Genomic DNA, 24,969 nt, shown 5'->3' on the forward strand with positions numbered 1-24,969 from the left:
TTTGCTTTATATAAATTTTGACACAAGCTGTTGGTTTGTCAGTACTCATTGGGCTTTCTTTCCAGGCCCGCGTGTGCGTGTGCGTGCGTTAGTTTGGGGCAGCGCATGGGTGCGCGTCTTACCCCCCCCGTGTCACTGTGCGTTGCTTTGCTTTAGGGTGAGTCTATTTAAATTCACACTGAAGGCAATGTTAGTCACCACTGGAGAGTAAGAGGAAACGGGAAGGGTAGATTTAATGAAAAAAGTGGGCCGTAAAAAACTGAAGTACTGTATGAGGGAGAAGACACAGGATTCCATCCCAGCTCACTGCAACAGTACAGGGACTGACCCCGTGTTATAGCTGAAAAAAAATGAGGATGCAAAAATCAGAGGTTGCAGCTTGTACTGTTCAGCAAATTCTTCCAGTGTCTCTATAGTATTGACGAGGGTTTGCTTGTTACCACTGTTCATCTTTCCCTGTTTTTCATGTACTATGATGATTTTGAGACTTTTTCTTCTGCCCCATTACATAGTGTTGCTGACAAGGCAACAACACACTGGCTCTTTGTTGATCTGTAAATTGCCATATGCTGCCTTGACCTGCTTAAACAATAACCTAATGGCTATTGCTATTTAACTTTATGACTTATTTTGTAGCTGGGGTTAAATGGTAAAAGCAAACAAGCAAAACATGAAAATGACATAATATTTAATGAGCATATCAGTTATGATAAGAGCTGCACAAACCATTACATCAAACATCTTCTGCATAGGCACAAGACATCAGCAACAAAGACTGAAACACCATGGATATTTCTTTAACTTCGCTGGTTGTCCATCAGTTTCATTGAGCTGGTAGTTACTGCAGGGCTGTGACTATTGTTTTGCATTAGACTGTAGGTTCCTGTTTGTTGTCCACCACATCATACACTCATGCAAAATCACAAAAATAAAAGCCGGTTGCCAGAAAGCAGCGTATGTCTCCGTGGATGACAAGTCTAACAGGAAAAACTATAAATAACCTCCCAGACAACTGCAAAAAGAGCTGTGACATTAATTCGCCAAGCCCATGTGACTTTGGTATGTGTGATGTGTATTTACTTTTACTTGGCTCCTTAAGTGCATGTAAATGCAGTAATAGATGTTTAACTGACAGGCAAACAGAATATGTGTAACACAGTTCTGTTAAACTACTGTTTCAGTGACTAATACTTAAATGGGACAAATGAATCAAAATGAAAATGTACTTACAGCTACTTTTAATATTTGCTTTTGGTTTTCAAATGCTTCAACAACATTTAGGAAACACAAATAAAAGCAAATGTGGATAAGATGTAGGTTAACAGTATATTTACAGCTCAACAACAGTTTTTAAATCATGACTTGTATTTTCACAGTTGCTTCAAATACACTTCCGATTAGATCGTAATCATGTCCCTCACCCTTCCTCCTTGAACACAGCTGGGACAACACAACAGGCGTTCCCTCAAAGCAGTCCATGATGACACAGTCTCCAGTCTGCCAGGCTCTAATCAAATACAGTATTTTTCCCTTTGGTGTTTACTTTACATGAGGTGAATTGTATGAGGCCAGATGAATCAGCCACAGAAAAGTCATTTCTGAAGAATTTCAAGATGGTGCACCCTCCAGTTTCCTCACTTCTCCCAGCCTTTACCTCCTGGCTGAGTGGGCAACCTGAGCCCCACAAGGTTAGCCACTTCTTCTGGGCTGCGCTCTCCCTTGCCATGGTAAAGGTTGTGCAGGGCTAGGTGGTTCCTGGTAGATGACAGCAAACACAGGTATGTGTGTGAGGCATGGTGTGCCTCCTGCTGGGCACGGCAGTACCTTTCTCCTGTTACCTGTGGGCAGGGAAAGGAAAGAAAATATTAGTGAAGATCATATGATGAACTACATCAGAAAATAAATGAATCACAACAGAGGAAAATCAAACAAATAAACATTTGTAAAGAAAAGCCTTAAGCTGTCTAGCTGGTGGAGTTAGCAATGACTCCAATAACAGACTACAACATGAGCAAATGTGCCTATATAACAGGGTTTTCTGCCACAATGTTTCTTTTTCCATCAACTGCAACATCTATATGGACAGTAAGCATTTGGTCCAGTCCCCACAGAGCTGCACATGTACATTATAATGCCTTTGGGTCTTCTTGGAGACAGGGACAAATACACACTGACAAGCAAGAATTCCTCCTAGCTGTTTTGCTACAGTGACTACACATGCATTCAACCAACCTGATGAGCCATGTTCCACCAAGCATTAATAAAACAAGCTGTAAGCATATATATGCGTAGCGGGTAAACAGAAAAACATAAGGAATGACAAGCATTCAGATGGACATCATGGTTACAAGCAGGCTGTTTAGTGGTTTAAGTTTAATGGAGAATTAGTTATATATATTAATTACAAATAATATATAGATGAATCTGTGACTGAAAAATTCAACAGCTAAAAAAATTCCCAAAGTGATGAGCTGGTTAAAAAACTAAAAACAAAATCTTTCTGCAGTGCTTTTACTTCTGTGAAAATGAATTTGGACAAAAAAATACATCTAGTGTTTACTAAGGATAGGACACTTTAAATATAGCTACAAGAATCTATTTACGTCAGCCGATGGATACATATTCCGCAATAACTTAAACTAAAACACGTTTTGTGACGGACTCCAAGCTGTATGGGTTGCAATGCGGCACGAGTACGTACTTCAATCATAAATCAATAATCAATAATCATTTGATTGAGAAGGTAGTTTAACACCTGCGCCTATGCTAAGGCTTATTAGCCTCCCCTTAATGTTAGCATGTCCTTCTGCATCACAGTCACCTTGTGTTGAACTCTTGCTTTTAAGTTTTACAAAGTTGACAAAAACAACACTCCAGTGTCAGGCTAAGTATTCACACGACCCCCACATTTTATGAAGCGTAATGTTTTACTAACAAGAAAAGTGGCAACGATATTATTCAAGAGTTGTCGTTGGTTAGCTAACGCTAGCCATGCAGTTTGGGACGTTAGTTAGCTAAGTTAGCTAACGTTAGCTGCATCGCAGTCGGTGAGAAACTCGCCTTATTTTTACGAAACTGGTCCATTACATAGTTGTAGGCCAGAGACTGTTTGTAACTCGGTCCTTGGATGGCCCGCAATTCTTTCAGTATTCCTCGACAGACTCGTAACGGTGATGACAGCGCTGCCATCTCTGCACGGTGTTGTGATTGTTCAGCGCATGAAGCCAGGCATGCTCAATCCAACACCACACAGTCGATCGAAAGGCTTCATATCGACCACAAGGCGGCGATGTGTCCCATTAATGAAACAGCACGTGCTATCTCTTTACAGCTGACATTTTCCTGCAACAGTTTTAAGGTAACGTGAGTTTCATACAGAATATAAACAGAGTCAGTCAATACATCAATGTGTACCCGTGCAGCATAATGCTATACTATGGAATCTGTAGCCTACGTTCAGCTCCTTTGTGTGTATTTGGCATCTGGCGTTGATCCAAGCAACGCCAGAACGCCAACCTTCTCCATCGAAGCTCTGAAAGTTAACAACCACTGGTTCACACATGATATAAACACTTTAAGAGGGAAACAACTGATGTTTTCCATCTCTCTTTAACTACTGTTTAAGTATTAAAGTTATTCTACACAAGCAGAGGGTGGTGGCTGTACCTGAGCTCACAGGTGCAAAAGTATGTAACTAAGAAGATAACATAACTACAGGGTGAAGATTATGTTAACTGTGACATTTACCATCTTCTTTGTTGTATTTTCTCAGATGTCTGGAACTTGGCAAAAGCGCGAGCGGGGGCTGTTGAATGTGTCACAGAACCATTCAAGCGCTGCCTGTTTTGATGGGTCCATCCTACATCAGCCAAGAGACAGCAAAGGTGCAACAACAGTTTCTCCTCATTCACATGGATTTCACCTTCAACTTCATTGTAAGGTAATTTCTTAACGTCCTGATTAAAAAAATAAGCAGAACTTGCCTAAAAATTCACCTCTTCAGTCTTTCCCATCCCGTCTGTCAGTATAAATGAAATTGGGATTGAGTTTGATTCTAAGTTAAGTAATTACTGTCGGATAAACGGGTCAGCAGAGGAGACTGAGGGGACTATGGGGATTTGTAATCATATTTTCTTCCAGGATCTGTCAGCATCTCTCTGCCTCTCTCTGTCTGTTTCTTCCTTTGCTATAAATAACAACTTTATTGAAGACAGAACAAAACTATACATGCTTTACAGAGTTGGCTGTAGGAATAAATTGAAAACAACTTATTCCCTGAAGAAAATAAAACAAAACAGTGTGGTTTACCTCACATTCTTTTTAGGGTAAGCCTCTATAAAGCCTATTGTACACAATGTCTTTGTTTGCATACTGAGTGAAATGCAATATTTTCACTAAATATGGTCATTTGGCCCCATGTGATTTGGGGTAGATAGCAGAGACAGAGAGAATAGACTAGTGTGGAGACAGACTGCAGTCTTTGCCTTTAAATGGTGCTTTTGACCACCTTATCTCTCTGTGCTACTCGCTTTGATTTGGACACTTTGGAGTGGTCATCTGTCACCATAGCAACACTGAGTTTGGCTTAGGGCAAAATGCAGAGAAAAGGATCAGTTTGCTTCACAACACCACAGATGTGAATGGAAAGTCCCTTAATGCTTTGTCCAATTTTTATGCAGAAATGGAGAGTGTAAGATGACAGTGCTTCAGAGAAAACAAAGCTCAGGCTTTACATTTGACCTATAAACATGAACACTGACTCATTTTGTAATTGGATTATAGTGATATCATGCAGTTAGAGTGACACACTGCAAAACTGAAGCAGTGAGTTTGTCTTCAGAGATTCAAATGCCCAGGTCACAGGTGATTAGGCTTCATGGGCCAACACTTTACTCCCAGTGTTTCCAGTTGTTTGAGCTTGTGTATTGATAATTGACTCTAGGGGGAGCCAGTCTCTTATCAGTTTTGCACACCGGTTTGGTTCCTCGACATTTGTTGGAAGACACCCCTCTCCTCCTCCTCCTCCTCATCTCTCTCCCTCTCTCTCTCTGTCTCTCTCTCTCTCTCTCTCTCTCTCTCTCTCTCTCTCTCTCTCACTCTTTCAATGAATACTAATGCAGCGAGTGGGCCCACCTCCCTTCCTCCCATCTTTTCGCAGGGATGGGCGGGAGAGGGGGAGACAGAGCAATTCCAGCTCAGTATCCTTCCTCATGAGGCAGGCAGTGCTTGACTAGCAGCAGCCCCAATGCCTTTTTTTCTCCCACTGAGCAATATTAGTGATACTGTGCATTGCTGCTGCAACAATGCCTAACCTGTGTGAGTGGCATGTGATATCAGACCAGAGTTGAGAGAGAGAGGAGAGGACATCTGTGGCTTTTGTCATCTGGATGGGAAGTCTTTTTTGGGAGGAGAGACAGAAGAAAGCAGAAGGCAGCCGGGGAAGGGGAACAACTGGCAATAGCCAATCCCCCCTTCCACATATAGACTGGAGACAACGGAGGCCACCGGAGTATTTGCTTTTATCTTTCGTTTTTTGTTTTTTTTTTTCCTCATTGCGCTGCTGGGAGGTGCTTTACCTTTTCATTTGCTTGCTCTCTCGGTCCTCTGTCTTCTCATCTATTTCGCCATTTACCTGGTCAACAATTTCTTCTATTTATGAGCCAGACAAGGAGGGAGAGAGAGAGGCAGAGAGACAGAGAGAAAAAGAAAGAGAAAGAGGGGGGGGATTTTTTTGGCCCCCTTTATCCTCTTTTTTTTCCCCCTTTCATTCATTCTTCCCTTCCCTATCCATTGCTATCACTTCCAGCCCTTTCTATCCCTGTGCAGCCCACGCTCCCTCCTCCCTTCACCGCCTCCCTCCTCCTCCTCCTCCCCACCACTCCACTCACTGTCCACCCGTAACTTTCGCTACTTTTTGACTCCACCAGTGTTTTAATTTCCTTACTTTAAAAAGCTTTAATAGAGACATTTTAATTGGCTTGCTTGTATTTTCTATTTATGCCTTTTTCACTTTTGTACCTTTTCCTATTTTCCCCCTTCTCTTTTTTCCTCCTACCATCCTATGCATCTTTTTTGGGCGAATCTTAAATCTAACCATAGGTAGGTCTATTTAGTGTTTAGTGTTTGTCTCAAAGTCTTTGTTCCTTTTCTGTGTATGCAAGGTGTTTTGTGTGGGGTACACACCTTGACACGCGCACATACACACGCACACACACACTCACTGGCCTACAATCTAGCTCTGGCTCCCCTCCCATCCGGCTCTCAGCTGATTGTTGCCTCATGCCATGTCATCGTCACGTCACTCTCCCCCTTGCATACTATAATCTGTGTATTCTGACTTGTTTTTTCATTTTGTTCTCCTCAACCAAGACCACAGTGACTCATCAAGCAAGCACCCTCTCCAGTCGCCATCATGGAACCACATTTTGACTGCCTTGTCATTTCTGTGTTGTTGCACAAAAGTCTCTTCTTTCATTAAAATGTCTGAAATGCCCCTTTATCACACACTCTCCTCCTCCTCCTCCTCCTCCTCCTCACATGTCCTTTTGTTTGCCGTCATGCACATTCAGAGATGTCCAATCTCCACATCCGTCCTGTAGAAGAAATGTACATTATTAGCAAACTGAGGTGTGTTTAAGTTTCCTCACTTCACATTTATCAGGTGAAGGTCAAACTGAGCAAAGGCTTAATTCATGAGCGACAGCGCGCTGTTGTTTCAAAGCGTTTTTTGAAGCCAGCACTTGTCTGTTCTGTCGGGGTGTCATCTGTGTTTATACACTCCTCTGCCTCCTTCTTTTCCTCTGCCCTCTTTTCCTCTCTCTCTCCTCCCTCTCCCTCTCCCTCCCTCTCTCTCCCCTCTCTCTGTCTCATATCTTTCTGAACTGACTCTCATTCCCGCAGACAGACACACACAAGCACTCAAAGAGAATGGACTAGAAAAAAAACTGGCTTCATCATCCAGAGGATTTTTTTCCCCTTTTTTTCCTCCACCATAATTTTCACTTTTTTCACTCACTTTGCATCAAGCTTTAATCTCTTTGATCACCTCTTTCCGCATCTGTTTTTCTCCATCACTTCCACCCTCTCACCCCCTCTGAATTGATCCACTTATTGATTTATTTGCTGTTCCATTTAGTTTTTTCTTCATTCAGCGTCCAAAAAATTTCATGTCCCACCACTCTCACGTCATTGACTTGCTTGCATCAGAGAGGAGTTGCTATTTATTTTGCCATTTTGGTGACGTGATTTTGCAATTCATCAGCTCGACTACTTCCATTTACTGAAATACAACAGTCAGATTATTCATGAATAATCTTTTGCATTTTAGAAAAATAGAAGATAGGTTGACTCGGAAGTGTTAAGCAAAGTAACTGAATAATTTGGTGTGTGTGTGCCTGTGTTGTGTGTGGTGTATGAGCTACAAAGAGGCACAGCAATAGACAGATGCATAGCAAAGTGAAGAAAACCACACAACTCATTTCCTTGTCCATCTCATCTTTTATATTTCCACTTTTTTTCCTGAAGGAGATTTAATGCCTCTCCTCTTCATTACATGAAGATAATGGGAAGTGGGACTTTTGAGCAACCGTCACCCTGATAAAGGCACTCTGGATATAGCTGTTTTCCTGTGGAATTACCCTTTAAATCCTGGATTTGATTCCAAATGAAAAAAAAAAATTAACAATTATCAAAAACTGTTCTAAATTTGGGACGCTTTTTTTTTTGGTGACATTTTTTGTAATGGACTGAAGCTGATTTCAATATTTCTTTTTCAACTATTCAATCTTAATGGGATTTCACTAACACGGATTAAAGACTCAAGCAACGTCTTTGTCTATTAGTTGATGTAATAGCCATGATTCTTACAATTTCTCCAGCCTTCAAAATCGATTAAATTTAATAATTCTCAGTGTTAAGGGTTAAATAGGTGAGTACGGTGCTTTGAATCCACACATGCTGTTGCTGTTGCATGTTTTGGGTAATGATTATATTGATGCTAATATTCACCTTTAATATTTTTGGTCCTTAAACCAGTATTTATATGTGCGTGTGCGTGTGTGTGTGTGTGTGCGCGTGTGCGCGCAGACCCATCATGGACGTGTGTGTGATGTTAGGGATAATTTACATGGATATTGACGGATCTGTAATTTCCCTTACACTTTGTCACAATTTGTCCTTTGTAGTCTTTTTTTCCCATGAGCCTTTAATTCTCTTTCTGACACATTTTATTCATGTGAAATAAAATCACATGCATACGCTCAGATCTTTTAACGTAGAGTGTCTGCTAATTTACTTCACTTGTTAAAATGAATCTTCGTACTTCTTAGTTTTACTTAGTTTTGTACTCCGCCTGATTGAGTAGCCACTTCTGCCTATCAGATCACCTGTTCAGCTGCTCCACACTCTTATTTAAAACACTGGAGTGTGTGTGTGAGGAATATATATGTAGATCAATAAAGTAATCTACATGAAGAGGCAGACTACATTGCCCTTTTCTCGGTGTAATTATTTTTATCTGCTGTTATTTCAAAGACACACAAAACACTTCACAGTGGGAGACTGACAGTATATCTCATCTCTTTGTGGAGTGTGTTGGAATAGAATCTGAGTCTGTGTCTGCAGCAAAATTCACATTCACACCCACTCTCTCTCCCTCTCTCACACACACATTCACACAGACACAGGCACACACACACACACACACATGCAGGCACTTTGTCCATCTATCCATCATAAGTGCAGCAGCAATTGACCCCTTTTCTCTGATTAACTTTCCTATCATTTGGCTGACAGCAGTTTGAAGTCATACCTTGTCTGTCTATGTGTGCGCACATGCATGGCGCACAGTCAAGGTTATGGCTCCATACCTGCAAAATCCACCTGGGACCTGGTCTCGTGACCCAGGACCATTACCCATTCTGCTCTGTGCTCTTGGCACACATGTGACCCCTGTAGCCTATCTACAGATGGGCACTTAAACCCAGGTAGTCTGTCAAAGCTGTCACAGCTGCTATGCTGCAAAATGGATGTCTCGGGCGCAAACTCTGCCTCTGACACATGGCTCGCCGCTGTTTTTTTACTGTAATGATCTCAAAAATATAACATGTCAGTTGTTATGCGCAGGTGAAGCACACCTATATTATTGTCTTGACAATGTGGTGGAAGGAGGCAGCAGCGAAATGGACAATGATGTGAACGTCATGTCCCACTTAGCTGAAAAACTGCAGTTGATACAGCTGATTTGACTAGTATTATGCTGATGGCGTTTTCACTGGTTCTTTAGAGCGTAGCTGGGTGGTAGAGTGAGCAATTGCTGTCCAAATGAACAGTTTGGAAGATGGATACACAGCTGAGCATCGCTTCTATGTAAATATAGAGGTGATTTGTTGGGGTTCATAGCGGGGCATGTAACTTTTTGTCTGGATTGCATTTGTGATGATGAGACCTCTTGTTATTTTTTAGCTTTTTCCAAATGAATCACAGGTTTCATCACAGAGTCACCTTGGAAAGTAGGATCGTATTTTGTGTGTCGCTGGATGTTCCTGCCAAAAGTGACAATACAGTTAATGTTTTACCCAGTATGTTCTTTTGTGTAATGCTAACTTTGGAATGTCCCTTTCATTCTATATTAATAATGTTTGCCTATACATTGTCACCAAATTTTATTGAACAGATAAATTAGTTGGTATTTTGATGACCAGGGGCACTACAATATATATCTTATAAGCGTGCTGTCAGTTTATAGTGTCTGAAACAGTTTGATGCCAGAAGCTTACGAGAAGAAGAAGTCTGCCAAAAGTCTCCAAACAGAGCTTAAGAGATTTCATAGGCACAGTGTTTGCAGTCGTCATTGATAAACAGGCCAGGAGAGGAGACAGCAGGGGCTAAGGAGATTCATAATCCTATCCCTTCTTCCTACTGATTCTCTCTCTGTCTCTCCCTCTCCCCATGTGCTACCTAATGAGACAACAATACAACTCCTGTGTCTGGCTCTCAGCACTGCGTCTGCTTTAATGAAACCAGCAATAACACTCTATTAGATATTTTATCTTCACCTAACTTCCACTCTGTGCCATCTAGGGATTGCTGTATTCTAAAGCTTTGCTGCATTTTAGCGTGTGTATCCGTAAAACATGCAAGGATGATTTTAGCTTCTGAAATCCACAGTGTAGTATGAGTTAAAAGTTAACACCTCAGATTCCCATCATGTGTGACGCTGCTGATGACCTCGTACATCATCTTGTTAAACGAGCGCATCAGTCCGCGGAGCTCCATCTAAAGCTCGTAACGTTCTGCAGTGTGTGTCTGAATCCTGCTCAGCCATTAGAGAGAGAGCAGGAAGCCTATGTGGGACGATTTAAAAAGTACATCTCGATTTTATTGGCAGCATATTCACTTCAAGCGAGCAGAATATGGGTCATGATCTGATATAAAAAGGCTACTCAATAATTCATCGCAGCTGATTAAGAGGACTTGTATCGACACAGAGACACTGTCCATGGGAAGAGATGGGAGTGCACAGTGTGTACAGAAAAGCAACATTTAGGCTCCCTTTGTGGGATTAGTGTAAGCTAAGGAACAAGCTAAAAGAGCCTAGGCGTTTCAAGTGAGCAGCGTAGGCCTTCTTTGATGTTTTAATCTACTGTACCGTTCAACCCTTATGTTTCATGTGTCAACTGTGAAGTTGCGGGTGTACATGTGACGAATGTGTTTGTCTGTGATTACATGTTACTGTGTGTGTACATGTTGTGTGAGTTTGTGTGAGGCCCATCAATCTATTAAATATGAAAAGTACAATCTGTTACCCCGCAGAGACTGGTTTATTATTCATTGACATATTTCTTAATCATTTATTTACCTAAAGTATGGCCCACACTATCCCCTTCAATTTGGACACTCATATAGACTCATGTGGAGAGAGTGTTCATGATATATGAGCTATGTATAATCAGGACTAATAGAAGCTATTTATTATTCTTCTGATCCAGTACACACTGTAGTTGGGGGGTTGTTGGGGATGAAGGCAGAAACAATTTAGTACTACAGTACATTTGGAAGAAATATATTATTCATAATATTGGGCTGGATTTTCCTCAAATCAGACTGTTTTATCCTTGCAGAAACACACATGCACACACACACAGTTTACTAAAGGGAGTTGTGAGATGGATTTAAACAGATTAGGGAACGAGACACATTGTTTTTTATAGAACAGAAATGGCCTTCACAGTGGATTTGGATTGTAAACAATAAAGCAGAAAGCTGTATTCAGATAACCATTTTAAGCACTGAGTTGTGCATTTTAAATTCCCCCTCATTTAATCTTAACATATTAATTCTAAGGGGAGCAGGTCATAGGTTGCCCACTGAGTGAAAGCACAGTATGCTTTTATTAGAGTCTAACTTCCTGCGACCTGCCTCTAACCCTCTGCCCTCCCTGTTCCCTTTGCAATAACAGACAGGCAGACGTCAGAAAAACAAGTGACGCCAAACATCTCTTCGGAGGAACAGAAGTGAAGCTGCTCCTGTGGAGTACAATTACCTCGAAATTGCTGCTTTACCCTCTTGACCTGTCGAGGATTTTACCTAAAACTGCTGTGAGTTACCCCGGCACCGAAATACCTTACACATTCGCAATCAACACTGAAAGGATTATGATGTGGAAAAGAGATAAATGCTCAGCAACGTCGCCGCCTCGTTTTTAATCTCACCTCTCCATTCATGAACATCTGTATTTGCTTCAGCAAATCCCACACACCTAATGAGGTGGTAGAGAGGTGTAATTCAATTAATCATGAAGCCTAAAACACATTTACTTGATAAAGTGCGGCTGGTTAAAGCAAACAAACCTGCTGGTGCAGTGACACCTGAAAATGATAAAGGACTAGTTTACTCCCATGACCATTTTATTCCTCTTTTTGGAGTTAATTAAACTCATCTCTCTATTAATTGGCTAATGATGTTGACAGCTGGTATCATTCCAGGTGATTAATCATGTCTCCTCAGAGAAAAAAATGCCTCTAAATTTTTGTTTATAGTGTTAGTGTGGTATTTGTGGACAGCAGAAGAAGGGTTTCAGAGAGAATTTCATTGGTTTTTATTCTGTTTAGAGCTTTTTTGTGTTATTCAAAGCTATTCTGTATTATTAGAGATAATCATAACCCTCAGGGACAAGCTAAATGCACTATAACCAACAGCAAAAATATTTATATTCTTTCTCTGTTTTGACAAAACAACTAGAAATTAAAATATTCTTAAGATCCAGTAGCTGCTAACAATCAATACTCATACTGTCTTTTCTCTCATGTTGATTGTAGTTTAGCCTCCCTCAGTCTGAGGCTATGAGAGGGAGAGAGGAGTCCCAGGCCGCACCATCATGCTACTTCTGAGATGCTGGGATGAGACTTTGGCTGGCAAAACACAAGGTAAGACAATATTGATGCATGAGGCCTCTCTACAGCCCGGGCTGTTCTTAGTTTTCTCGAATTGTCCCTATAGAGAACCGCTCAAACAACGTGTCTTATCTCACCTGTGTGTGTTTGTGCGTCTGTAGCCTCCCTAAGTGCGCGCCTTTTCTAAAGCTCAGTGATGGATGGTCTAAAACTTCCTGAGGCTTCTTTGCTTTGTATCTCACGCCAGGCTTGCTTGAGGGTCAGGATAATGGTTCAAGGTGGAGCCTACAGACGAATGGTTTACTCCTGGGTTTTTAGCACATTGTGCACTTTGATCAATGGCATGCGTCAGCACGTGGACATTCAACCTGACCCAGCCCCCATCGACTATCGGCTTCATTTGCATGGCTCTACAGGCATTGATCAGGCAATTAAAGGATTTGTTGAATGAGATCTTTGTGGCAGAAGTGTGTGACCACTTGGACGTGTTTGTGTATGTCAGCCGCTCATCAGCTGTGTTCATGTGTGCGTGTATGAGAGAGGGAGAGAGATGGTATGTTTAGTGTGATAAGATAAAAGAAGACATAATTCTCTCTCTGTCCCAGGACCAAATTACACAGAGCAAATGTATTTGCCACAAGGGCCCATGAGAGGCCATTATCATATCAGCACATTCCATCGTTTTCTCATACATTCATCTCCTCACTCCTTAGTGCTTTTTTAAAAAATTGCTCATAAGTTGTTCACCATCTTTTTTTCTACCACCTCTCCCTCTCTCCTTTTTCCCCTCTCTTTCCCTCCCTCTGTTCTCGTCTCTGCCCATGCACTATTAATCAGCCGTGATGTTTAAGAGACTGAGCCTCGGTGCAAGAGGAGCAAGAGTGAGAAACAAAATTTTTTCTTGGTTTTTTTTTTTTGTTTTGTTTTTTTTTGATAGGAGATGGTGGTTAGGGGGTGGGTGCAGGGGAGAAGGGGAGTGTGCACGCGCACTACAAAATGCTGCCATTACACAGTTACTCCTGTTACCTGAAGCCAGTGCCTTAGCCAGCAGCAGAACGACAGTGCAGCTTCGTAATGAAGTGCCTCAGCCTCGGCCCTCTGTCGTTAGCTGAAAGTCACACAGCTGCCTCAGCTAATGCTGACGCTGCAGATTGCCTACTATTGCCTTACGTCATATAACCTCACCATATAGATGAATTAGCAGTGATGGTGCATCTCATTAACAACACCAAACAACTGTCTTTGAAAAATGTAGCATTAATTTGTGCACTGCATTGATTATTAGTCTATTAGACTTATTATTGTGTCCAGCAATCTTCTTGCTCTTACATAAACTGTTTAGAAAACGCACTGGCTGGAATATTAGCTGAAATGAGGACATATTAGAATAATAATGTCCCATAATTTTTTTAAAAGCTTTATCTCCAACCCCTGTGTACCTAACCTAAATAGGATTTTGGCCTCTCATTATATCACCACCACTCAGTGCCATTAATTAAGTGCAGCATGGATTTTCATTCATTTTTTTCAAATCCAATTAACAGCACACTTTTAGTTAGACTCAACATCATCATTCATACCTAGTGCACAAAACTGGTCGAATGCATTGAAGCGACAATCTATGATGCGTGAAATATAGTATGAGATATTTTAGGATCACCTCTCTCCTGCCTGCTGACGTACAGAATGTAATTAATGGTGGATTTCTGTATCGAAGCATAACAGTGAGATAACTGAGTACCTCTTGGGTATATATGTCTTCCACCAGTAGTGTCATTTTTAAGTCAGGTGTTGCATTCTTCTGCTGAATAGGACAATATGCTTGTGTGCTTATTTTGGGAGAATATTCATAATTGACATCATTCTTCTTTTATGCTTTTTTACTGAAGTCGGAGGATTATTTTTTTCCTTCGACTGTGTCTTCCTAAATTAGAGCAAATTCAAGAGCCAGGGAGTTAGGAGGCTTTTGATGAAGAAAAGGCCAAGAGAAAAGAAACAAGGGGAAGAGGAGAAAAGAGGAAGTGTTTTGGTAGTTGTTTCTGGGGACGTGCAGTAGAGGATAGAGAGAGCGCAGCTGTGTGTTTTCTCAGGAAGACAATGACTTCTGATGTGACTGTGCTGCTGTCTATTCTATTTTGTCACATATAACAGCAAAGTGTGGGCATATCTCATTAATTCAATAACTGTCTTACTCGAAAAACTCAAAACTTTTCAGGCACAGCAAACTCAACCTGGCACGTTTCTCTTTGTAATGAATTCCAATCATATCATTCAACCCAGGCTCCACTGATGTTCAATTATCTTGTAATTGAATAAACTTGATAGATACAGCAGCACAATCATAAGAGGTGAATGTAAGTCCCTGTTGGTTATTTGTCACAGAGTAATGCTATCAGCTAATATTAATTGAGTCTGGACCTTAGGATCACATGTTCTAGCTTGACCTGAAAACACAGCTAAGATCTGTGTGGTGGCATCGATTGGGTTGCAAAACAGCGGATCAATACAGCTTCACTCATCCTCATCTCCAGCAGCGGAGCAGTAACATAAGTCACCTGGAAAACGGCCTGCAGATCCAATCATTAGCTGAGCATTGCACTTCCAACATTTGCTTTGGTGGCATCTGTTATTTTCTGGCATGTCCTCAGATGCTGCTGTGAGGAGGCTCCAGGTGCTGTCAGTGTTTGTGCTCCAGTTGTTGGATAGATCTAATGCTGAGTATAGTTGATCAACAGGAATTTAGTTGACAGCAATTAAAAAAAAAAAGATTAATTAAGTCAAGGGCGAATGTCAACATATGCTTGCGCCACCTTCTCAAATGTGAGGCTTTGCTGTTTTTTTCTGTTGTATGTTAGTGTTAAGTTGGTTGAGCAAAACATGGTCTGGAAGATTGTGATTTTCACAATTTTGTGTTTTTTTTTAAAGACTAAATCTGAGTTTTTCAAAGTCTGACACTGTAGGCCTCCCTCCAGGCAAAACTGAGGTAATGCTCACCTCCACCCTCCTCCTCGTCAACAGGAAGCATATTGATGGCATACAGTCGGGGACTCCCTTTTTTAGAATTTCCTCTTTGCAGTGTAGCCATGGATGTACAAAAAACTATCACTCAATTACGTGGTAATTCTGGAGTTATAGGGAGAGTCTTTTTTTCTATGATTTCTAAGTAGGTTTATTGATGTTTCTTTACACCAACATCAGAGATGTCCTCGGAAGGAGCAAAAAATGTGTGAATCATGTTCGAGTCTTCAGATTTGACTGAGTTATGACTCCCAGAAGGAGTGCATTAATTGTGAGTCAAATCAGTGAGCCAAACAACAATAACTTGTCTTTTTAGAACATCAAAATGCACCTCTCTCTCATCTTACACCATACATTTGCTTTACCTCTCTCCCTCCATGCCTGCCCTTTGGGCTAAATAATGGATTAATTGTAAAGGTAGTGATTAATAAATAATGAAAATAGTTGTTAGACACACTCCTAGATTAATATGTATCTATATCTGTGTCTATATATGTGTATATTTTAGTGTATTCAATCCATATATTGATACTTGTGTATATGCATTTCACTATAGGTTTTTTTGTTGGTGACTTTTTGTGTTAATATGTAGATCATGGTGTAGCTGTGTCTCTGTCTAGAAATTCTACATCCTGTGTGCTCACACATATCTACACACTTGACTATAAGCATGCACAGGCATGTGAGCAGTTGCTTGGAAGAGCAGCCCTGCGCTCGACTTAAGCTGGCTTGTTGTTTTCTGGCCTCACCTAGAGGTTGTGTTGTTGAAGCGGGTGAATGATTTGTTTCGGTTTGTGTATTCTATAGGTCAGCATCTTTCCGCAGCCGTGATCGACAAGAAACACTTGTGCTCATGTCTAGAGGACTAACAATGCAGAGTATCAGAGGGTTTCACTGTGTAGTTTAGAAAATGGGTGATTGCAGCCAAATGATAAAACAAAAACATTCTTAATTTATACTTCATTTGTACTGTAATGGTACAGTTGGAGGGCAGTGAACTTTGATTCACTCCAAAGACTACTGTGTTGTTCAGTAGTTGCACAGACTGAATACAGTTTTACATAACTCTGTGCAACTTGGTGTTGTCATCCTTGATTTAAGAGCAACTCCTCGGATCCAGCTTTAATCCGGAATAATAACACTTGTGTTGTGGAACATGATTAATGTTATTCTCATAGAATTTGATTAATGTCTTGTTGTACAGAAGCTGCAACTAAGTAATGATGTTTAAACTTCTTTTTGTTCATTTCCGCTCTACTAAGCTAAGTTTTTCTTTCCCATTATGAAAACTGTGCCGGACAATAAATCAGTCTATACCAGAAAAGGGATTGCTTTCCCTGATATAGTGTTCTACCAGAAGTGAGCTACGCCCCCTGCTATGAGATTGGATGGAGGTGCATCATCAGCAGAGCCACACACACATGCAAAAAAAAATCTCTAAAAGCCTGTTTGTGATGTAGCAAAAATGAAATGGTTAAGCATGGGCAGTGACCCTCAACCATCCCTGAATGCGCTCTCTACTGTGAGTAGACCTGGAGATAACCCGGGCGCGAGGCAGCGTCTCCGGGCCCTGCTGCTGTTGAAATGTCATAGCTAATGCTCACCTCGCTTCAGTGGCCACACCAAAGCAAAGCAAACTCCACAGCCTGCTCTGCCCTACCTGCCACCTTGCAGGCTCTCAACCCCAGTCTTGGCCTGTCCTAAAACCTCCTACAGCCTTTTCCTGTGACTCTATTTGTCAGTAGATAATATTTAAAGTTGCTGATTGGTTTGTGTTAAGGAAAAATGCCCACCAGGGGTTTAGCAGAAGAACTCCCAATAGGAAGCTAATGCCTCCCTGAGGGACCTCATCCATGTACTGTCAAAATCTGTGATATGTGGCAGCTAGTCTGCAGAGAGAGGGAAACAGAGAGAGAAGGGAGGGGGGAGGGAAGAAGAGAATAGGTGCTGTAATACTTCCAACCAGGCAGACAGACAAAAGGGAGAGAAGGGAGATTGTGATGTGAGCTATTGTAAGGCATACAAACATAATAGGTTTGTCAAAGTTTGACTGATTAAACTCAATGCACCCGAAGATGATGCAGTTCTCATGCAGCCATTTAACCTCTCCTGTGTATTCAGTCCATTGTTCCTGTTTGCATCTCACATTGATTTCTGAAAGCCAGAACCAGAGTTTCAGAACTACTGAAAATGATAAGTGCCGATGTAAGATTGTTCAATTGTGAAAACTCCTGACAAACATTTCTTTGCACAGAAGATTTCATACTCATGGATTAATTATGGATCAATTTCCACACACTGTCATTTGTGTCCCTGTCTGCCATCATGAAAAATGCTGAAAACCCTATAGATTAGTCTTGGTAAATCTCTCAATCTCTCATTTTGGCATTGTGACTGTTTGTGGCTCAGTTGTGGTGTTGTATCAGTTGCTTTTCCATTATTATTATTATTATTATTATTATTATTATTATTATTATTATTATTATTATATACTTGAGGGAAGTGGAGGCAGGTTGAGAATACAACAATATTCATATTCCTAACCCTAACCCAATTATGAACCCAATTGTGAACCAAAACAGTAAAGTTGCAGGCAGGAAAGGCAAAGCAATGAGCTGAAACTCAATGAGCTGGGGGGAGCTGCAGATTCAGGTGTAGTTCATCACTATGAGCTGCCCTTTTCACTTTGTCACATTTTTGTCACATGTCATCTGGTACATTGTTACAATAACAATTTTGATTATAGCTGTTTTTATTATCAAATATTTCAATTTCAGACTTCAATGCATTCTTCCAACATGCTTTGGGGAAAACAAAACTAATTATTTGGACAGATTATAATATTCCCTCTAAATTCTGATCTCCTGTCAGAGTAATGAATATCATGACCTGTATCACTGTTTTTGAAACAGCCTCTGCCTCCCAGCCGTCTTGGTTATGTAACTTTTAAAGGTGCTAAACACTTTGGACTCTTGTTTCTGCAGCGTGGTCAGAGGTGTAGTAAACAGAATAACAAGGGGATCAGCACACACTTGTTTCTAATACAGTTAGTATTACATGACAACAGCTTGCCAATTAATTTACAATGAGCGGAGATGGGGTGTTGGTGGGTGACGGAGCAGTAAGGGAAAGATGAGAGGGCACACAGTGAGCAATGACATGGCTGTGAGAGAGGGGTCATGGTTAGTGTACAAGAACACTTTTGGAGGGGTGAGTCCGGGGTGTAAGTGAGTGCATGTGTGGTGGTGATGGGGTGGGGTGTAAATAACAGCAGCACTGGGGGGAGGACTGGGTGTTAAATTAAACCTTGGCCCAAGAATGTGCCACCTCGAAAGATGAGACAATTAGAACACGTTCACACAGCCAGACCCTGATAGCACCCTCATTAAGGATGTGTGTGTGTGTGGTGTGTGTGGTGTGTGTGTGGTGTGTGTGTGTGAGACAGAGAGAGAGATATGGAAAGAGAAGGAGAGACAGAAAGAGATTGGTTTTGAGTAGTTTTCAAATTCTCATACTGAATAACTGGTGATCAATAGGACTTAGTAGGCTTGGAAACACATTGAAACCAAGTTGATTTGACAGAAATAAGAAGTTCTCTAAGGGTTTTTATTGAACCCCATGATTCAACAACATGTTTCACTTAGAATGTCAAGAACTATACAGATTTGATTTCTTCACTGCTGAGAAATAACACACATAGCTAAGCTGGGAGAGACCCGGAGAATGTTGCAAATGCATGATATGCACGTTGGTCTGCTGGGTCACCGAGATGCTCCATTAAACATAAAGTTAACAATATCATAAGAGCCAGTGGAGGGTACAGGGGCAATCGGCCTTAAAATATCCCAGCCTAGTAGGTCTATAGGATGTCTATAGACCATATTAATCCTCAGAACTGAGCATTTAACAGAGGATTCAAGCTGTTTTGATTTGCAGGGCTCTCACACATTGTAATTGTACCAATAAATTCTGTGAAGGCTTTATCTTAGCTATACAGCTAGCGTTATATGATGAAGTTTTGATCATAAGTGTTGATAGTGGTTGCAATTATGGAAATGTGGTAATGACTGACAGTCCCATCCTAAAACTCTGTATGAAGAAGGAACATGGGCAAGTAATTGAGGCAACAAAGACGTTTGGGTTTTAATATGGTAAAAAAATGTGAAAAAAATAATAAAGATGAAGTTCAACATTGTTACTGTTTATCATTTATTATGTAAATTAAATTTGTGGAAGGGCATAAAGGCACACAAAGGAGAATTCAAAACACATTGTTGAGTTTCATGTGTATTTTAACATTTGACACTTTGGGAACTGAGTAACCTTTTAGTATGAACAATGAGTTTTGATGATGTGTGCGTAATAGAGGATTCTACATCAGATGTTAAGTCTCACATTTAAACAAATATGGAGAATTTTTTTTTTCTTCTTTTAAAGGGTGAGCTCTGTTTTGACACCAGGATAATAAAATATTTCATTTTAAGACCACTGGAATTATCATATCTGTCATGACAAAATTGCCCTCTGACTTTATTTCTGCTTTAACTGCTGCCCAAGTATCTGATATCTATTATGAAGCAGGGAAACCCTCAGGGTGACACAAGGTACTGTCTCCTCAGTTGCACAGTGGAGTGTTAGTTCTCTTCTATGTACTGTGTTCTCCAGTCTGTGTGTGTGTGTGTGTGTGTGTGTGTGTGTGTGTAGAGATAAACTTGAAGGTGACTTTCTGCTCAAAACTTTTGTCATTAATGATGTTGCAAGCATGTGTTTTCACATGGACAATGTGTCAGGTACACATTGCTGACAATGTGGTGTAGATACACATCTGGGAAGCTTTTTGATTCTGGTAATTTTAGATTGTGCTGACAGTGGAGGAAGCCACTGTTAATTATAATTAGTTAAATATAAATGGGATTGGCATCTATTTGCATTTCCAGATCTGTTTTGCTATATCTTTCTGTAAGTGTGTATCTTTTGCGATAGATCAGTTGTGTAATTGAAGAGGCACCATGGATATGCTTGAATGGTTAAGGTTGAGAGTCAGTGTCTGCATGTTCATTACTTTACACTGAGGCCCTGTGTGCCCTATACATAAATGGATTATTTCATGGTATGTGTATGCATCATTCAATTTGATGCAGCCTTCTCCAGCGTGCTTGTGTGTATTTGTGCGAGAGTATGAGGTGGGTCAGTGTGCATGTCAGTACATGTCCAGTATGTGCGTGTGGTTATTTTGTGTGTGTTTGTGAGTGTATGTACTTTCACTATGGTTTCTGTCGTGATTGCGAGTGAGCCAGACCTTAAAAAAATCAATCAGCCAGAGTGACAAAGAATGGGAGAGCACAGAAGGAAGCAAAACACATGCACAGATGCACACACAGACAAACACACACATGCACACACGTACAGAGTGAAGTCCTAGAACACTGCAGTGAGCCATTGAAAATAAACACAAGCATAAGGAAAGTAGAGACACACTGTGCTTTTCTGTTTTCACTTCAGTACAGCATGAGCTCTTACATTCCACTTATCTCACTCCTATAATCACTCCTTCCCTTTTTCCATCCCTCCTTTTCCTTTTCCTTGTTCTCCTCTCTCACTTTGCTCTCTGCATCATCTTTCTCGTCTAATGCTCCATCTCTCCCTCCTTCTCTCTTTTCTGTCATGCTCTCACTGCATTTATCTCTCCTCTCTCTCTCACAGTTTTTTAATTAAAATCTCTCTGTATCAGGGGATTCTGTTATGGTGGTGATTTAAATGAAGGGGCTGACATAAACTTAACATTACTGTCAGACCAACGCAAATTCCATCAGCCCTGGTTAAATTTGCAGCGCTGGCCATTTTCCAAAAGACTTTTCATTCTACAGCCAATATCTATACCACTACCTATCTATCTTCTTCTTTTTTTTTACCATATGCTGTCTTTTTTTAATCTTTAGTGTTTCAGGTCAGAGGCATGCATCATGAAGTGTAACTGCTCACGTACATGCAGACTGGAGTCTGACTCATGCTGGATTTCTGGCTGATATTAATATGGATAGTTTAGAGCAGAGGCATCACAGTGAGGGGTTGAGTTAAGTATTCAGGGCGCCAGCGAAGGGAGGGCCCTCAAAAACCTGAAAACATGATTTTATCTGCAATTATGAAAAGAAAACTACTTTAATGTTGACTGAATATATAGTTTAATATAGTTTATAGTTAGACTATTTTGTGTATCTAAAACATTATTATACTGGCCTAGTAGCTTTAGTAGTATGTTTCAGTGATATATATCACACAAATACACATATCATATATAGCAAAAGTTCATATAAACCTTCAGCAACATCAGAGAAGTTCAATTTTATTACTTAACATAACTCACTCTATTAGTCTGAGAGTGATAGTAGGTTCTAATCCTTGGTGTCAGTTTTAGTACTGAGCCTCCTCTTTTATGTGGACAGTAACCTTAAGTTTCCAAAATTTTATAATGCTACTTCCACTGTGTGTTGCAACAGATGGAGCCAGTCTGTAATGAAAGCTAATTCACCTTTATTGTCCATAAAACACGATTCAAGTCAAGTATTTGGTTGTCTTTTATTATGAAATACAGTCATACAGTAATCCTTTGTCAGTGTGGGGACCAGAGCAAGGTGTCTTTCCACCATTGTCTAATGTCAGTGAAAGCTTCACACTCTAGTTACAGTATGTAAAGAAAAACAGAGCTAAAATATACTAAGATTTTGTATGTGTTAGAAACACTTACCCCAATAGCTATAACAGAAGCATGTGTTTACTCACTAGTTCAGTTATTTGTACAGGTGTGCTGTATTCAAATGGGAGGGGGGGCCACAGAGGCTGCATGTCTTGGTCATGAGTTTAACAATTAAATACAGGCATACAACATAACATAAACATGTATCATAAGTAAACATCCCTTAAATTTGTTTGTTTTAAGAATTTTGACCAAGATAACAGGACTTTTTACTGTTAAAAAAAATGCACTTCAGCTTCTCTAAGACCATATAGTGTAAAGGTGACTATGTTTCTAAACAAGATCAGACATATCTTTTGGATTTCTATACTGCAGGTTTGTCTTACATATGAGCCACCCTATATGCCAATACTGAAATCAACCAGTAATATCGGCCATGTTGATATATCAGTTGGGCTTCAAGTAGACAGACCTGCACATATGCTTGTCACGCACACACACTCCGACACACTCGCTCTGAGTTATATGCCCACAGTGCCAACCACCTTGCTGTGAGAAACGAGACACTTCCTCTCCTCATGAGCGTTAGCACCCCCTCTGCTCCTCTCCCCAGCCCTCCTCCTCTATGGTGGACTCACTCTCTCTCTGGTGGATGGGAGCCTGTGGCCGGGTCTTCATAAATCAAGATGTTACCACCGGCGCTATATGGCTACTTTTTAATTAAAACTGTGAATCAGTCTGCCCTGATTATGAATTGTACTCTGCTGCCACTGAATAAAATATACAGGGCTCACTCCTTCTCCCCCTCTGACTCTTACTCTCTCTGTCTCGCTCTGTCTGTTTCTCTCTTGATCTCTCTTGTTGCTCGCTGCTCAATTTTCCTCCAGAAATTGAGAATGTCCACAGCAGGCCTTGTCCATGCACAGCTACTGAGGGCTGACAGCATTGTGAAATAGTTGAGGAGCTTAGCGGTTGCATAAATATAATAACTCAATATGGAGGGTCTGGCGCCACTGGGGTCAACACCATTATATCACACAAAACAGCCAGGAGGACAGAAACACACCACTAAAGCTACTAGTCCAGTGGGCCCTGTTTACCACACACTACCACTCCTTTAATTGTGTCACGACAAGTGAGATATGTTTTTGTTGGGTTGTTATGATGGTAACAAGAGAAAGCTTTTGTTCACTGGTCATGTTGGATGAGCGGTGAAAGCGTCTGAGATAAACAATGAAAATGGCTCCTGTTTTTGTGCCATTCACGAAGAACAGCGGCTCAGGCAAGAGGGGGCAGCTCTGCTTGTCTGCTTTTCACTGTCAAAGGACAGCGACAGTGTCTGCGCTATACTGTCAAATGAAATAAATAAAAACCAAATCTATGAATATATTTATATGCAAAACAGTGATTTCTTAAAAGCCCCTCTTAGGAGTACCACCAGGTTGAAGCTTAACAGCATGTCTCCTTCAAGGCGGCCCTATTGCTAATTTATGACCTTTGCGTGTCTTGCAAGTACAACTGACACCATCCTAGGGAGATAGGGGGATGAGCCAGGCCTCAACGAAGCAGAAATTAGCCCAATGGAGTGCGGTGGCGGAGCTGGAAAGGAGCACAGGGCTGCTGCTGTAGTGCTGCTGCTTCTGCTTCCCTTTACATTATATCAGCGGGCGAGTACAAGGAGGAAGGACTAACTGGAATTCAATCTTACAGCTTTGCACAAACAAACTCATGAATGATAATGGGTTGCTAATTGAAGGTACTGGAGCGACTCACTCTGCTGACTGTGGCGCTGCAAATGGAGTCCTCCTGGTAGTCATGGCGACAGGCACAGAGAGGCTTGGAAGGTCTCCTGACCTGACCTGGAGTCAGATCATCTTTTACACATGTTCCTGGTAGTCAGTGCCACCATTTAGTTATATTTGGAGCCGTGAATAATTGTGAGTAAACTGTTTAGAGTTGGTGCATCACATAGGAACTATTGTGACTGTCCATAAAACAGTCCCTTTGCTGAGTATCTCACCTGCAGAGGTGTCCCTGAGCAATGCATTGATTCTCTACCAGCTGCAAGGTTGTCATGGTGTAGCTGACCACTTGTGCTGACCTAGTTGTGGATGGGAGTAGGCGAAGAAGTATTTCTTTACTAGTAACAGGTGCTTTTAAGAGCTGCTTTTATCCAGGGGATGGTATCAGCTCAAAGAGAACATACTATCCGGCCTAACCAAGGCATTTTATGTCTAGTGTGTCTGCAGTAGACATCTTGTCATACTGTTCTCGGATTAGAAAAGCTGTCTTAGCTTTGTGAAGACCAGTTTTACCCTGGTGCCACCCACAATGCTTAGGTGTTCACCAGTGGCAGAGTGTTTGTTCCTGTCTGCTTCTATTCCTGCTGGATGTCTGCTGGCGAACTGGCCAGTCTGACTAACTGTCTCTTTGTGTATCTCAGCAGCTGCTGCCTGTCGAACTGGCAAACCTTCCCGTCTGTCTGTCTGTCTGTCTGTCTGTATGTCGTGCTGCTGTTCTTCTCCGGGGTGTGCGTCGCTCTCAGGCTGAGCGTTGGGTGGGATTAAATCCGGGGGACATCCGTTGGAGAGGCGCTCTTAGATGTCATTATCCCTGTAGGGAGTCTCATCATCATCCCGTAGCGGAGAGGCGCTCAGCACACCAGACCGGGAAGACTGCGAGAGAGACAGCCGTGACAGCCTTACGTCTGCAAGAAAATTGTGATGATCATGCAAAAAAACAGCATCCGCAAAATGACTGGAGATGTGTGTACGGCTTCTCCTATTGAAAACCAGTAAAAATGACAGTATTGAGGCTTGGGTGGTGAAATCCATCCACGTGCAGCCTCTAATCATAGCAAGTCCT

The 24,969-nt window shown here is 41.2% G+C and overlaps 2 protein-coding genes across 2 annotated transcripts in view; one reads left to right on the forward strand and one right to left on the reverse strand.

Annotated features, from left to right (window-relative positions):
* Positions 1 to 671: 671 nt before the first annotated feature.
* On the reverse strand, positions 672 to 3,249 carry fmc1 (formation of mitochondrial complex V assembly factor 1 homolog). The gene is made up of 2 exons (XM_018667651.2): positions 3,061 to 3,249; positions 672 to 1,838 (listed from the first exon to the last, which is right to left on the reverse strand). Exons 1-2 carry the CDS (start codon positions 3,187 to 3,189, stop codon positions 1,635 to 1,637), a joined length of 333 nt encoding a protein of 110 aa, XP_018523167.1. The 5' UTR covers positions 3,190 to 3,249; the 3' UTR covers positions 672 to 1,634.
* Positions 3,250 to 3,262: 13 nt separating this feature from the next.
* grin2ba (glutamate receptor, ionotropic, N-methyl D-aspartate 2B, genome duplicate a) overlaps positions 3,263 to 24,969 on the forward strand; it is a 116,439-nt gene continuing 94,732 nt past the window's right edge. Inside the window, exons 1-4 of the mRNA XM_051073699.1 lie at positions 3,263 to 3,358; positions 3,773 to 3,940; positions 11,459 to 11,597; positions 12,318 to 12,425. Coding sequence (XP_050929656.1) covers positions 12,399 to 12,425 — 27 coding nt within the window. The 5' untranslated portion in view covers positions 3,263 to 3,358; positions 3,773 to 3,940; positions 11,459 to 11,597; positions 12,318 to 12,398. The remainder of the gene's footprint in view (positions 3,359 to 3,772; positions 3,941 to 11,458; positions 11,598 to 12,317; positions 12,426 to 24,969) is intronic.

This window comes from Lates calcarifer, linkage group LG11 (assembly GCF_001640805.2).
Source record: "Lates calcarifer isolate ASB-BC8 linkage group LG11, TLL_Latcal_v3, whole genome shotgun sequence".
NCBI classification, from domain to species: domain Eukaryota; kingdom Metazoa; phylum Chordata; class Actinopteri; family Centropomidae; genus Lates; species Lates calcarifer.